This window comes from Cucurbita moschata, unplaced genomic scaffold (genome assembly GCF_002738365.1).
Source record: "Cucurbita moschata cultivar Rifu unplaced genomic scaffold, Cmos_1.0 Cmo_Scf00011, whole genome shotgun sequence".
Lineage (NCBI taxonomy): Eukaryota > Viridiplantae > Streptophyta > Magnoliopsida > Cucurbitales > Cucurbitaceae > Cucurbita > Cucurbita moschata.
Window position 1 is genome coordinate 1592806 of NW_019268527.1, and position 16421 is coordinate 1609226.

The 16421-nt window shown below is 36.4% G+C and overlaps 2 protein-coding genes across 3 annotated transcripts; both read left to right on the forward strand.

Moving 5' to 3' along the window:
* The first annotated feature begins 1535 nt into the window (after positions 1 to 1535).
* On the forward strand, positions 1536 to 5212 carry LOC111449854 (OTU domain-containing protein At3g57810-like). 2 transcript variants are annotated; one of them, XM_023089945.1, is made up of 7 exons: positions 1539 to 1680; positions 1760 to 1878; positions 2184 to 2305; positions 2479 to 2519; positions 3221 to 3319; positions 4384 to 4539; positions 4995 to 5212. In XM_023089945.1, exons 2-6 carry the CDS (start codon positions 1866 to 1868, stop codon positions 4526 to 4528), a joined length of 420 nt encoding a protein of 139 aa, XP_022945713.1. In that variant the 5' UTR covers positions 1539 to 1680; positions 1760 to 1865; the 3' UTR covers positions 4529 to 4539; positions 4995 to 5212. The 2 variants fall into 2 exon arrangements, with proteins under 2 accessions (XP_022945712.1, XP_022945713.1); XM_023089944.1 differs by lacking the exon at positions 1760 to 1878 and having other exon boundaries at positions 1536 to 1680.
* A 1211-nt stretch (positions 5213 to 6423) lies between these two features.
* LOC111449851 (urease-like) lies at positions 6424 to 15902 on the forward strand. Its single transcript, XM_023089933.1, has 19 exons — positions 6424 to 6469; positions 6551 to 6690; positions 6760 to 6833; positions 6905 to 6950; positions 7059 to 7164; positions 9641 to 9783; positions 9968 to 10078; positions 10210 to 10373; positions 11728 to 12109; positions 12185 to 12293; positions 12415 to 12554; positions 13219 to 13356; positions 13455 to 13546; positions 14165 to 14294; positions 14385 to 14543; positions 14610 to 14777; positions 14950 to 15084; positions 15305 to 15376; positions 15468 to 15902. Exons 2-19 carry the CDS (start codon positions 6565 to 6567, stop codon positions 15687 to 15689), a joined length of 2517 nt encoding a protein of 838 aa, XP_022945701.1. The 5' UTR covers positions 6424 to 6469; positions 6551 to 6564; the 3' UTR covers positions 15690 to 15902.
* Positions 15903 to 16421: the final 519 nt, after the last annotated feature.

Sequence of the window (16421 nt, forward strand, 5' to 3'; positions counted from 1 at the left end):
GTAGCGGGCCACTAGTGGTCACTTGAAGTGATTGCTGATAATTGTTTTTGTAGTAAGAGTTATGCATATACAGTGTTGGGTGACTAGCCACCAATGTTCTGTGAGGATTGATCGCCGAAAACGATTTTTGGTGAGCATCAGGGTCCCTCGATTTTAATCGGTTAACTATATAATAGTTTACATATCTGATTTTCAGGTAAGGGCAAATTGTAGCACATGAGTGACGAACAAGATAAAGAAACCGATCATGGGGCAACTCTAGCATTTTGGATGGAAGACGTTTTCCTTTTAAAACTTTTTTATTGTTGAACTATTTAGTTGAAGTACAGCTTTTTCAAATTTCTTTAGAAAGGGGTTCCCGAGCATATCTCCACTAAAATGTCTTTTTAACATCTTTTCATGTATTTTAAATTATAAACTTTTTATGTTAATTGACGTTTTCGACCAATACGTGTGCTAAAAATCAAGCGGTTCGAAATAAAAATATTCTAAAAATGAACTATCCCTTGTGTCAACCTTATAAGAAATCAACCAAAGTTAAAAACCATTAACCAAAGTGAAAAGTAAAAAACCATTAACCATAGTTAAAATTGTTGAATGATGAAAGTCTCGCATCAGCTAATGTAGGGAATGATCATGAGTTTATAATCAAGAAATACTTTCTCTATTGGGATACGATCTTTTGGGGAAGCCCAAAGCAAAGCCATGGGAGCTTATACTCAAAGTAGACAATATCATACTATTGTGGAGAGTCGAGTTCGTCTAACTTGGTATCAAAGTCATGTCCATCAAAGTCATGCCTTAAACTTAGTTGTGCCGATAAATTGGTAAACCCTCAAATGTCGAACAAAAGACTCCAAAAGAAAAGGAGCCAAGCCTCCTCGAAGGCATAGTAAAAAATGACTAAGACTCCAAAGGAGTCGAGCCTCGATTAAGGGGAGGCATACTTTGTTCGAGGGGAGGTATTGGATGATGGTCGAGCCTCGATTAAGGGGAGGCGTACTTTGTTCAAGGGGAGGTGTTGGATGATGGATGATGAAAGTCCCACATCGGCTAAGCCTTCTTGAAGACATAGTAAAAAATGACTAAGACTCCAAAGGAGTCGAGTCTCGATTAAGAGGAGGCGTACTTTGTTCGAGGGGAGGTGTTGGATGATGGATGATGAAAGTCCCACATCAGCTAATGTAGGAAATGGTAATCAACACTCTCTCTATTACGAGACCTTTTGAGTAAGTCCATAAGAGCTTATGCTAGACAATATCATACCAATATGGAGGGTCGGGCGTGTTCGTTTAACAAAAAAATCTCCAATATAATTAAACCGGAAGGTCCAGTACAATGGACCGCTTCAGAAAAATCTTAACGCTATTACAGCGGGAATCTTTCAATCAGAATGGAGGGAAATGTAAAGGCGATAACGATAAGTTCGTTCGAAACCGAGTGATCGGAATCATCCCGTACAGCTACATGCGCACCAGAATGCATCGAATTCGATTCTTTGCGATAGCGATCTCTTTTATCTTCTGCAGGTGATCCTCTATTTTTCCTTCTTGAGATTCGAATTTTGCATATCGGAGTGAATTTGTTCAAGCGTGTTTTTGTATGGTGTTCTGTACTTAAAAACCTAGATTTTGGCAATGCGAACGCCGGAAAATTCCATTGCTCAGTTTCAAAGAATCCGTATGTTGATTTCCTCAATCTTCTTCTCATTAACTGAGTTAAGTGCAGCTTTTAGAATTTTCCTTCTTGTATCTATCAGGTTTAGGAAATGATTGATTGAAGCTTCTATGTTTAGTTTTTTGATCCTGCAATAAGCAATATACTAAACTATCGGAACTCTCTGTTTCTACTGCTTCACGTTTTTAATGATTCACGGAGGTGCGTTTATGATTTTATTTATTGGATTTTCCTGTTTTGGATTACCACGGGGATTCTTGTCTCGCTAAATTTGATGTTTATATTCAATTTCTGTGACAGGAGATCTTTAGTTTTCGTAGTAGATGCTAAATGCTTAATTTGCCATCCATTTGAGCTTCGTAATTTGTTAGATTCATCTCTCTGTTTTTTTTTTTCTTTCTTTCTTTCGGATTTTTCCTGAATTTATTATGTTTTGTCAGAAGTTACAAATATGAAAGACTCTGCAATGATCTCTTTGTAAGACGGTGTCTTTTGATGGCTAACAGGCATAGCTGGTGATGGAAGATGTTTGTTTCGATCAGTGGTTCACGGTGCTTGTCTCAGATCGGGCAAGCCAGCTCCAAACGAGGATCTTGAAAAAGAGCTTGCAGACGAGCTTAGAGAGAACGTGTGATCTTAAATTAATTTCTAAGGGTTTTTTTTTTTCATCTTTAGATTATTGCGTTATACATAATAGCATGATCCAAGTTGCTGATTGACTTTACTTGGCACTTTTATTACTGCCTTCCCATTTTGCTACCCTCATCAGTCTGACCAATATTTGTTGAATTGTTTGAATAGGTTGCAAATGAGTTGATGAAGAGGCGATTGGACACCGAGCGGTAAATTTTGTTGAGGACTCTTAGCTTATACCATATAGAGGTTTTTGTATATCACAACTATTTTGCACAATTACAAAAACAACAACAATCACTTGATAAGTTCTAATAAAAAGTTGAATTAAACTTGAGCTCGGTAAGTATTAGAATATGTTATTAATAATACACGTGAAACTATTAATGCATCACATTAGTAACAATTTCAATTATTTTGGTGATTCTCATTGACAGAAGTATTTAATTTTTAGTTAGAGTTCATATATTTCATATCTAAAACATATATCTGTTGCATATTTTTTGTTAAGATATGATGGTTATGCAGTATGATTCAATAGTTGCTGAATCGTTAATCATTAGTTTATTGAATTGGGTTTCAATAAGCAAGTGCAATATGTTCACAAAGTCAAATTAGTTCCTATTTATGTTGTTAATGGTATCATTCTGTTATTTTTTTTATCAGTTCTATGTATTTGTGTGTGTCTTCTACGTTTTACCTATGAGAAAGTAACGATCTAGAAAATCTCGGCTTTGTCTATTTATTTCGTTTTCCACTCTCGAATTACTGTGGAGGCTGTTTGCTTTTATACGTCTTTGCTCTAATCTCATTGCGTCAGTTGCTGCTCTGCTGACCATCTTTGTATTCTTGCATTTAAATTAAATTGTAATAGACAACAGAGAATATCCAAGTGTGCACTGATTGGCAGGTTTATTGAAGGTGACTTTGGCCAGTATGTTAGATGCATGCGCCAACCACACGTTTGGGGAGGAGAACCTGAGTTACTTATGTCTTCACACGTCCTACGGTAATCTTTCTGTTCAACCATTCTCCTTGTTGCAGTTTTCTCATTGATACATCTCATTCCTGATCATCGAGTAATGCCTATAACTTGAAAACTTGCTTGCTCGTGGGTATTTCTTGTTTCTTAGTTCTTGTTGCTAGATTCTAGAGTGGCTGATGAATGCCTTGTTGAGGATTGTTGGGAGGGAGTCCCACGTTGGCTAATTTAGGGAATGATCATGGATTTATAAGTAAGGAATACATCTCCGTTGGTATGAGACCTTCTGGGAAAGCCCAAAACAAAACCATGAGAGTTTATGCTCAAAGTGGACAATATCATATCATTGTGGAGATCCGTGATTCCTAACAAGCCTCTGAAATTTGTCATACATGCATTTGATTTCGATTATTTGAAGCAAACATCTACTTTTATGATGTTGGGCTTCATATAGTTCTTAAAGGTGATTTGAAAATTGTAAAGAGGATATATTACCCAAAATTTCTGAACCTTCCTATACCCTAGAGCCATGGTATATCGCTGGACCTCTTCACCCACGTGTTAGTCGTGTGTTGTTTGAAGTTAAGAACTTAACCTATGTTTAATAGGTAGGTTTACTTATCTTAGACTGGTCATATAAACTCCAGTTTATAAGACATGTTTTAGACTATAGGCTCTCTTTGTTGAGCTCGGTATACCGATGTTGGCGCAGATTGCTTTCACTTGCACGAACTAACTTTGTACAACCTTATATAATTCCTAGTAGAGATAACAAACCTAGACTTGATGGAGAATATTTTGTTAGGAATTACGACTCTCCAAAATGGTATGATATTGTCGACTTTGAGCAATAGCTCTCATGTCTTTGCTTTTGGTTTTTCCAAAAGACCTCATACCAACGGAGATGTATTTCTTATATATAAGCCATGATCAATCCCTTAATTGGCCGATGTGGGACTCCTTACCAACAATCCTAAACATATAAGGTTATAATGGGTTATGACGAACCCTGCTGCATTATTCAGACTAATTTAATTGGCTGATCATATCATTATTAGATAATGTTCATTTGTTTTTGTGTCATTTTTAAGGGTGCCAATCTCGGTCTACATTTGGGACATGAAGTCAGCAAATCTGAAGCTCATAGCTGAGTATGGGCAGGAGTACAGTAAAGAGAATCCTATTCGCGTCCTTTTTCACAGCTATGGACATTATGATTTACTGAAGGCTCCATGAAATTAAAAGCAGTAACATCCCTTGCTTCCCTATCTATTTGCATCTGTGAGAATAACTGAAAGATATACCATGAATGGTAACTGTTTCTAAATTAGCCTCTTTTCTGAGATCCCACGTCGATGGTGAGGAGTACGAAACATTCTTTATAAAGGTGTGGAAACTTCTCTCTAGCAGACGTGTTTTAAAAACCTAGAAGAGAATCCCGGAAGGAAAAACCCAAAGAGGACAATATATGCGAGCCCTTACACTTTCCCTTCGGGAAAAACCAATTTCTTTTAATAATAACTTATTATTAATCTGAAAAGTGTTCAAATGTATAGTAAAATAAAAATTTAAGCTTATTTCATTTCATGTGTTTATATCTTTGTTGTTAAGTTCAAAAGAAATTATTCATTAGAAATCTTACATAGACACGTGCTTTGAGTCAATATTCATGTCGGGTTAAGGGTTTCTTTCGTACTTGCAGGTGCATAGACATTGAGAACTCTCCATAGAAACTTGCTGAAATAGAGAGCAAGAAGGTTTGATGATACACTTATATATATATATATATATATATTATATATATGCACACACATAGTTAGAGATTATTTTTGCTTGTGGTAATATTTTGGTCTTCATACTTATATTTCGTACAACTCATGTCTGTAATAATTAAGTTTTCGGCTTAAAATTTTTGCTGTAGTATATCGCCTTACAAACAGATATATAATGCCTATTCCAACATAATGGGTAACGGTGTGATTTTCCAAGGTAAAAGAGCCTTGAATTCAAAACAAAAATAAATAGAAACAGACCATATTCTTCGCGAATTTGAGTTTTGCTTAGGTCGTGAATGAATTCAGGGACATATTCGAAGAAATTCTGACCGTCAGTAGGAATGGTTTGTAGATTACGAACAGCTATAATGGTTGAACCTAATAAGACAGCTATTACAACTCAAGAAGTAATAAGTACTCGGGCATGTATATCGAAAAATAGAAGAGTTGCGTGAATAAAAAATACAAGGGAGGTTCATGGCCAAGGGTAAAGATGTTCGAGTAACAGTTATTTTAGAAGGTACTCGTGTTCGAAATGGTGTTATTATGGAATCCGTGTATATTTTCAGATATATTACTCAAAAGAATCGACACAGTACGCCTAATCGATTGGAATTGAGAAAAGGACAATGATTACGGATTCACACAATTCGCCTATTTAATCTTCATTACTGCAAAATTTCTTATTTACTTTTGTGCGGATTGAGGTGGAATAGTAGAATTGTCGGTGAAAAATTTGCATAAGAATTTTTGTTGTGTGAGGCCCTATACTTTTTGAAAAATATATTAATTTAAAAAAATTTAGTGAATAATTTTCATTTATTAAAAAAGAGAAAATATTTCAGTAAATTCAATAATATTTCATAAGCAAAAATATAATATAAATAAAAACGAGATTCCATTTTCATCTTTGTTTCTTCGTTATTTTTTACGGAATAAATAGATATCTCTTACTTATTTATTTTATTTAATTATTTTCCTATAATTCATAAACTTTAAAAAACATATAACATTAAATAAATGTCGACGTGTCAAATTGTGTGGAACGCGAATTCTACCAAAGGCATCTAATTTCCACGTCATTATCCGTTCGCATGCAATGGGCAGTAGCGACACGTGTACAGTGCACATGATCTCTATACTACCGCCGTTTAAAAACAATCCAAAATATTAAATATATTTTAATTTGTCTTTTAAGAGTTTGATTAATAATTTAATTACAAAAACTAATGACAAGAATGATTACGTGCTTTTCCTCTGCTGACAATGCAGTCCACGTGTAATACACGTGTCATTTTAAAAAGAAAATACGTACTCGAAAATAAGTATAAAACAAACAAATCGTTCACAATCCTTGAAGCAGCGGCAGGTTGATTCAATATTCCCGCGCCAATCGATCAATGTAGGGTTTGAAATCGCAATAATTTTGTTGATCCTCTCCAGATTTCTGCTAAGGATTTTATTTTGTTCAATCTTGTTGTAGCGACGAAGAACATCATGAAATTGAGTCCGAGAGAAGTGGAAAAGCTAGGTCTACATAATGCGGGATTTCTAGCGCAGAAGCGTCTTGCTCGTGGCGTGAGATTGAATTACGCTGAAGCTGTAGCACTAATTGCCGCACAGGTTTGTTAATCGAACTTCATTTCTTGCTTATTCTCATCGTATTTGAAGGATTCGTTGCGTTTGTAATAGATTTTGGAGTTTGTTCGTAATGGCGAGAAGAGCGTGGCGGATCTTATGGATTTGGGGAAAACATTGTTAGGAAGGTTTGTTGAAAAATTTTTGATTCGTTTTTCGTATTGATTTCTGGTGTGATGAGATTTGATCCTGAAAACAGGAGATTAGTTCTTCCTGGTGTTCCGCATCTTTTGGATTACGTTCAGGTGTTGATTTGAAGTTTTTCGATTGATTCAAGGTGTTGATTGCCGATACTCGGCAAGATTGTTCTGAGATTTGAGTTGATTTTGAGTTGATTTGTGTACATGTTACAGGTTGAAGGAACTTTTCCCGATGGGACAAAGTTAATCACTGTTCATAATCCCATTGATTCAGAGGATGGGAATCTGGAGCTAGCGTTGCAGGGCTCTTTTCTTCCAGGTAGATTTCTGCTTCACTATGATTTATACTCTTCAACAGTTTTCTATTTCATTTATGCTATTTTCTGCGTTCCAAAAGATTTCAATCAAACATCCCCATGCAGACCTACAGACCTACTTAGTGGCCAGAGCTTGGGGTATACGTAGATCGAACTAAATAAGTTTAAATAAGTTTTCTTAATTCTAAGAATATGATTTATGATAGATTCATTGCTAATATATTTAAAAATGGTATAAATATTGGGGTAATTTTTAGAATTTTTTTTTAGAAATTTATGAAATAAAAAAATGATATTTGTCTTTTTGAACCGAAGCTAAACAAAATAATAAAAAAATAAAAGAAAATAATAATAATAAAATAGTGTATGACTAAAATACACACGGAAGATTACTAGGCCAAATTATCACTCTAGGAGACCCATTAATACAAAGATATTTGTATTATATCTTAATATATCTTATAAGATAAGATTTGACCCGTTAATACACTTTATAAGATTTTATTTGGTTTGGGTGAACTCAATAATTCAACTCAATATCTATAATTCGAGTTGGATCGGTTCACGTGGTTGGGTTTAATGTGGTTCCGAGTTGTTGGGTTTAATGTGTTTGGGGTTTCATCTTAAACTTTCTTTTTTTTTCTTAATTTTTAAGAAAAATTAGTTTTCTCATTTTTTTTTAATCCAACTACAAATTATTATTTAGGTTTGGTAGGTTGGGTTAGATTGTATGCACGATTATTTATTTAAATTTTATTTATAATTTTAAAAAATAATTATTTATTTATTTTCAAATTGAATTAATAGTTACTACTCAATTTCAATATTATTTTGAAAAATTACATTTCGAAGGCTTTAATTATTTTTAGATGCAAGAGTTGGTAGAATAAAACGACATAGGATTGATTATTTTTTCAACCTGGGGATATTGGTGATTTTGTTGCAATCCTATGAACAAATTAAGAAAAATGGAAAATGGAAAAAATAATGGAAAAAATAATTATACAACCCAACAAAATTAAAATAACAATTTTTTTACTTTTTATTTATTATTAGTTTTTTTTATTATTATTATTTTGCTTTTGTGCGAACTAATTTTATAAAATTCATCGTCCAAACAAACCCCGTCAAATTTTAATCTATTTCAAGCCAACTCAAAAGTTGCATTATATCCAAAAAGATAATTCGATTTATTATATATATTACTTTCTAATATATATTTTGAGAGTTTTTAATTATCACATTAAAATTATTTTTAGTCAACTCATCGATCAAGTATTTCTTTTAATTATTTTTTTAAAGAAATCCAAGTTTTTGAAGCACTTTTTATTTATTAAAATTTTAAAAAACCATTTTGGATCTCATAAAATAACTCATTTTAATTTTTTTAATTATTAAAAAGTCAAATGTCTTTCTCGAATTATTCTAACACACTTGTTTGCTAGTTCTGGAGAGGAGAACGCATCTTACCTTCGTGATAACAATAGTAAAACTTGTTTAGAGGGTAAGAATGTGATTTTCGAAGCCAAGAAAAACTGCGTAGAGGAAAGAATTTATAATTCTGATGAGTGGATAAAACTTTCTTTAAGACGAATACAACTCCCAAAATAGTATGATATTGTCTACTTTAAGTATAAGTTCTATACAACTCCCAAAATAGTATGATATTGTCTACTTTAAGTATAAGCTCTCGTAGTTTTGCTTTAGGCTCCGTCAAAAGGCTTCGTACCAATGAATTCGTACCAATGAAGATTGAGATAGTATTGTCCATTTTAAGTATAAGCTCTCGTAGTTTTGCTTTAGGCTTCGTACCAATGAAGATAGAGATAGTATTTCTTAGTCGATGGATTATAAATTCATAATCATTAGCTGGGACCAGGAGAAGAGTGTTTATATACCTCATATTTAGGATTTTCATTAATTCATTGTTAGGGTCTAGACGATAAAGACTGTTTGACACACCTCTAGGTGTGGGTTTTTGTCCCCCACAGTTTATAATAATCATTAGCTGGGACCAGGAGAAGAGTGTTTATATACCTCATATTTAGGATTTTCATTAATTCATTGTTAGGGTCTAGACGAAAAAGACTGTTTGACACACCTCTAGGTGTGGGTTTTTGTCCCCCACAGATTTGAGAGAGGAGAGGAAAAGGAATGGAAAACTAGGCTAGCTGATGTTGGTAAAAAAGAATCACCATAGATTGTTCGAGCCTGCAAGCTGCAAGCAACAATGGTGGAAAAGCTGTTGCGCGCTAGCTAGCTTGTAGTTTAGGGGTCTCGTAGGAGTACCCTTCTTGAAAAATAGGAGTACCCTTCTCGAAAAAGGATATCGTTTCGGGTGCCATTGTCACCAAAAGGTTCAAATGCTCTTAGTGAACTTTCTAATGTTCTATAATGTTTATTTTTTAATATAATTCTGGATAGCATTCCTTGTACTTTTGTTGCATTTTTCTTTGATGAAAAAGAATTATTTTACAGTTCCTTCGTTAGACAAGTTCCCTTCGTTGGAAAGTAGCACAGTGCCTGGCGAGATTATCTGTGTTGATGGTGATATTGCAATCAATGTTGGGCGTAAAGCTGTAATACTCAAGATAAACAATAAGGGAGACAGACCAATTCAGGTGTTTTATATGTTCTTATTTTTTCAAACTTAAACCAAATGATATCATAAACTCATGCCATTAATCAGCTGCTGAGCACCATGTATACCTGATGATATATTGGAGAAGATATCCCATTTTTCTAGTCTTGAGTTGAAGCTACCTGTTGAATCTTAATGTAATCAATTTGATGATTTCATCTTAGGTTGGCAGCCATTATCACTTTATTGAGACAAATCCTTCCTTGGTTTTCGATCGATCTAAAGCTTATGGCATGCGCCTCAACATATTAGCAGGATCGGCAACACGATTTGAGGTTCAAATTTTTAAAGCTTCTTGTTCTTGATTCTTGTTACAAAACCAATATTGTTATGAACTTTTCTTTTCCCTATTAGCCAGGGGAGCAACAAAACCAATATTGTTATGAACTTTTCTTTTCCCTATTAGCCAGGGGAGCAAAAATCTGCCACCCTTGTAGCTATTGGTGGTAACCAAGTTATCAGAGGGGGAAATGGCATTGCTGATGGTCCAGTGGATGATTCCAAGTTGAAAGAAGTGATGGAAGCTGTGCATTCAAGAGGATTTGGAGATTTGGAAGAAAAAGATGCGAGGTCTACCCTATCTAATCTATTGTATTGTTTTTTAATTTGTTATGGTCGAGGATGGTTGGGAGAGGAGTCTGGCATTGCTAATTAAAGAGTTGATCATGGGTTAATGCCAATTAAAGAGTTGATCATGGGTTTATAAGTATGAGACATTTTTTTCTCAAAAGTAAAAGTAGAGAGTTTACGCTCAAAGTGAACAATATCATACTATCGTGGAAAGTTATGGTTTTTAACACTCTATCAGAGGGCAAGAGTCATGCCCGGCCCATAACTTAGCCATTTCAATAGGATCCTCAAATGTCGGACAAAGAAGTTGTGAGCTTCAAAGATGTAGTCAAAAGCGATTCAAGTGTCGAACTAAGGGTGTATTTTGTTCGAGGGCTCTAGAGAAGGAGTCGAGTCTCGATTGAAGGGAGGCTGTTTGAGGGTTCCATAGGCCTCAGGGGAGGCTCTACGGTGTGCTTTGTTTGTAGAGAGGATTGTTGATGATTGTCGGAGAGAAGTTCCACATCGATTAAGTAAGGGGTTGATCATGAGTTTATAAGTACAAAATACATCTTCATTGGTATGAAGCTTTTTGGGGGAAACCAAAAGCAAAGCCATGAGAGCTTATGCTTAAAGTGGACAATATCATACCATTGTGGAGGTTTGTGGTTTTTAACATGGTATCAAAGCGTCATGCCCTTAACGTAGCTATGTCAAAAGTGTCGAACAAAGAAGTTGTGAGCCTCAAATATGTAGTCAAAAGTGACTCAAGTGTCGAAAAAAGAGTGTACTTTGTTCGATGGCTCCAGAGAAGGAGTCGAGCCTCGATTAAGGTGGAGGTTTGTGGTTTCTAACATGGTATCAAAGTCATGCCCTTAACTTAGTTATGTAAAAAATGGCGAACAAAGAAATTGTGAGCCTCGAAGATGTAGTCAAAAGTGACTCAAGTGTCGAAAAAATGGTGTATTTTGTTTGATGGCTCCAGAGAAGGAGTAGAGCCTCGATTAAGGAGAGGCTGTTCAAGGGCTCCATAGACTTTAGGGGAGGCACTATGGTGTATTTTGTTCAAGGGGAGGATTGTCGAGAGAGGAGTCCCACATCGACTTAAATAATGAGTTTATAAGTAAGGAATATATCTCCATTGGTATGAAGCCTTTTGAGAAAACTAAAAGTAAAGCCACTAGAGCTTTATGTTCAAAGTGGATAATATCATTCTGAAGAGAACAAAGTGGATAATGGTTCAAAGTGGATAATATCATTATGAAGAGTCGTGATTCCTAACAGTTATATCGTTTGCACTTCCCCTTATATATCCAATATCCCTATATCCAATATCCCGACAAATTGAAGCCTTATATAAGAAATCATTTTGCAGAGTAGGTGTCACTGGAGATAAGGACGATGTATTCACGACGAGAGTTTCTCATGAGGATTATGCGAACCGGTATGGTCCTACTACCGGTGACAAAGTTCGACTTGGTGACACAGATTTATACGCTGAAATCGAACACGATTTCTCCCTTTATGGAGATGAATGTGTATTTGGAGGTGGAAAGGTTATTAGAGACGGAATGGGCCAATCATGTGGGCATCCACCGGCTTCATCTCTTGATACTGTAATAACCAATGCAGTGATCATTGATTATACTGGAATTTTCAAGGCAGATATTGGTATCAAAGATGGCTTCATTATTTCCATTGGAAAATCTGGCAATCCTGATGTTATGGATGGAGTTCGTCCTAATATGATTATTGGGGTAAAAATCTCTCAACTCACCTTGATTTTTGAGCTGTTTTTGTTCTAATGATTCCTTTCGTTTCAATGTTATCAGCTTAATACTGAGGTTATAGCTGGAGAAGGCTTGCTGGTTACTGCAGGAGCTATAGATTGTCATGTGCACTACATATGCCCTCAAATGGTACATGAAGCGATATCGAGCGGTGAGCTAAACTAATTATGTATATGTATGAGATCAATCGGTGTTGGTGTCGGCGTCGGTGTCAGAGGCATCCATTGAAGTTTAATGCAAGTTTTTTGCATGTGAATTTGACTTTTAACTAGGCATCACGACACTGGTCGGAGGTGGAACCGGGCCTGCTGAAGGAAGTTGTGCTACTACTTGCACACCATCCCCAGTGCAGATGAAGATGATGCTGCAATCCACTGATGAACTTCCCCTGAACTTTGGCTTTACAGGAAAAGTATGTCTGTTTTCCTTTTTTGGTCTGCTTGCCCCTTCGAAACGATCCTTCTGCCGTTGCCCGTTTCACCTTTTTTAGGGGTTGATCTTGGTCTAAATTGTAATACGAACGTATTCTTGAGAATGGCTGGGAGGGAGTCCCACATTGGTTAATAAAGGGAATGTTCACGGGTTTATAAGTAAGGAATACATCTCCATTGGTATGAGGCCTTTTGGAAAACCCGTGGACAATATCTACCATTGTGGAGGTTCGTGGTTCCTAACATGGTATCGGAGTCGTGTCCTTAATTTAGCAATGTCAATAGAATTCTCAAATGTCGAACAAAGAAATTGCTAACTTCGAAAGTGTAATCAAAAGTGACTCATGTGTCGAACAAATGGTGTACTTTGTTTGAGGGCTCCAGAGTAAGGAGTCGAGCCTCGATTAAGGGAAGGTTGTTCCCTTAGGGGAGGCTTTAGGGTGTCCTTTATTCGAGGAGTGGATTGTTGAGGATTGTTGGGAGGGAATCTCACCGAATGATCGTATGTGTTTATAAGTGGGGAATATATTTTCATTGGTATGAGGCATTTTGGGGCCCAAATCCATAAGAGCTTATGCTCAAAGGGGACAATATCATACCATTGTGGAGATCCGTGATTTCTAACACATGTTTCGTTTGATTCAGGGGAACAGTTCAATGCCAGATGAGATACATGAAATTATAAGGGCGGGCGCGATGGGAGTGAAGCTACATGAAGATTGGGGATGTACTCCTGCTGCTATTGACAATTGTTTAGCTGTGGCAGAAGAATATGACATTCAGGTACTTCTCTTTCAGTCTTGTGAAATTTTTCTATATCAGTTTGAAGCTTTTGAACATTGTTATTGAAGTTTTCTTGTTGCCCTTTTTGATTTTGTTAGGTAAACATTCATACTGACACCTTGAATGAATCTGGATTTGTGGAAGATACCATTGCAGCTTTTAAAGGAAGAACTATACACACGTACCATAGGTAAGAGCTTCGTCTTACTCTGATCGTCGGCATATTACGTGGTCAAGATAGGTCAGGTAGGGGCCCGAAAGTTAGTTGCCTCATCTATTTCTCTTCCACCCTTTCTCATGATATGGTCCTGCACAATTCCGACCATCGACTACGCCTTTCGACCTGATCTTCTGAAAGTTTGGGGTGTTGGTCGAGATCGGTTGGGTAGGGTTCCAAAGGTAGTTATTCCATTTGTCTCTCTTCCCCCCTTTCCCATGATATAGAGTTGCCCCAATCTATCTCTCTTCCACCCTTTTCCGTGATATAGAGTCTGGCACAATTCCGACCATCGACTGCACCTTAATTTCGAGCATCGACTATGCCTTTTGGCCTGATCTTTTGGAAGTTTGGGGGCATCGGTCAAGATAGGTTGGGTAGGGTCCCAACGGTAGCTATTCCATCGGTCTCTCCATCCTTTCTCGTGATATAGAGTTCCGCACAATTCTGACCATCGACTATATCTTTCGACCTGATTTTAGGTCCTGACTAGGCAACCATATATGTTGTAGCTTGCATTTGTGTGTCTTAAGGCAATATGTGAATCGTGCCTGCCCCATGTAACGTTTTGACCTTGAATTGTTTGGGCAGTGAAGGAGCTGGAGGTGGTCATGCTCCCGATATCATTCGAGTGTGTAGTGTGAAAAATGTACTACCGTCGTCGACTAATCCAACACGACCCTTCACGAGCAATACTATAGATGAACATCTTGACATGCTGGTACATAAAATATGAATGAAATTAGTTCCCAGTTCATAACTCATCCGACTTTCCCAGTGCAGTTTCGACTTAGCGTTTTATTTCATACAGATGGTGTGCCATCATCTTGATCGCAACATTAAAGAAGATTTGGCTTTTGCTGAATCAAGGATAAGAGAGGAAACAATTGCTGCAGAGGATATTTTGCATGATATGGGAGCAATCAGTATCATATCTTCTGATTCACAGGCTATGGGCCGCATAGGAGAGGTTCTCTTCTTACTGCATTTTACTTCCATTTCATATCATCATTGATTCACAATTTGGTTTGGTCAGGTGGTTTGTAGAACATGGCAAACTGCGCACAAAATGAAGCTGCAAAGAGGACCACTTGATTCCAGTAAACCGGACAACGACAACCTTCGAATCAAGCGATACGTCTCGAAATATACAATCAATCCAGCTATAGCGAACGGGTTTTCTCAGTATATTGGTTCAGTAGAGGTACTGTAATTTTGGTTCTCGAGTTCATTAGATATTACTCGATGAGCTAGAGACACCAGTTAATATGAATTTATACTCGAAACTTTGAAGGTCATATCGATTAAAACTAGTTTGTTCCTTTGGTTGCTTTTTTGCATCAATGATCTTATAATTTGTCCTGTCCATCCTACAGGTAGGTAAGTTGGCTGATCTTGTCCTGTGGAAGCCATCCTTTTTTGGGGCAAAACCAGAAAAGGTGATTAAAGGTGGTACAATTGCGTGGGCGAACATGGGCGATCCAAATGCGAGCATTCCTACACCCGAACCGGTAAATTTCTATTACCTCTCTCTTCACGACGTTTGGATCGTGTGACAGAATGAAAACACGATAGCAAGAGAACTCAACACTGGGTTTGAACGAAGAACTTCTACTATTCTCACGAGACAACAAAATAAACTAACATGACCCGATAGCATACGGTTGTCGAGAAATACTCGGATTTTGTACTACTAGACAGCAAAATAAACTAACTCTTTTTACTTTGTAGATACTAATGAGGCCAATGTATGGATCAATTGGGAAGGCAGGAAGTGGGAACTCAATTGCCTTTGTCAGCAAGGCATTGACTGTTCAAATCTCTATCAGTTTCTTCTTCTGCTGCTGTGAATTACTCTTAAACCTGAAGTGGTTTACTTTGTTGTGTGGCACAGGCGAGTCTTCACGCGGGAGTTAAGGCCATGTATGGTCTAAACAAGAGAGTTGAAGCTGTGGGGAGCACAAGGAAGTTGACAAAACTTGATATGCAATGGAATGATGCCCTTCCAAACATAACTGTGGATCCCGAAAACTACGACGTAATAGTAGATGGCGATGTTCTTACCTGCCCGCCCGTCTCGACCGTTCCGCTTTCGACCAACTACTTCCTTTTCTAGACTTGGTTCAGCTCCTGCCATTGGCTTACCCTCAACTTTTCGGTGTCTGTTAGTTCGTATCTATGTTTGATATTGAGACCAAACATAATAAGCGAAGATATCAGTTATGTGATAGGGAGGAATGCCTTTGTTTAAAAATAAATGAATAAATGCTTACCATCTTGTTCCATATATGAACTACTTACTGATCAATTTACTCAAATAAATATGATTTTGCTCATTTATTCTATGGATAGCTAAATTAATAAAATTATTAATATTTAATTAAAAATACGTAATAATATTTTATTAGAAATACAGTCTTGAGTCATTCATCTCGAGCTACTAAGTCAAGGCTAGTCAATTTGACCCATCTCGAGCTACAAAGTCAAGGTTAGTCAAGTTGGAGTTTGTATTAGTCAAGTTGGAGTTTGTAATAGTTGGCCAGCCTCAAGAAATTAATTCTAAGTTCTCAATGCTTTCGCGCTAGTCATGAATCCATGCTTTCGCGCTAGTCATGAATCCGTCCTAGGATATCTTGATTATCTTTATGATGGGTTGGCAACAACTCCAATTAGTATTTTTTAATTAATATTTTATTTCAAAAATAGGTATTAAATTTGACTTCAAAAATATTATTAAATTTCCAAAAAGGTTAAACTAATAGGCTTTAATAAAAAGTCATTAATTAGTCTATTTTATTAAACTATTTAAACTTTTATTAACACATTCCTTTAATATTAAATTTGTGAG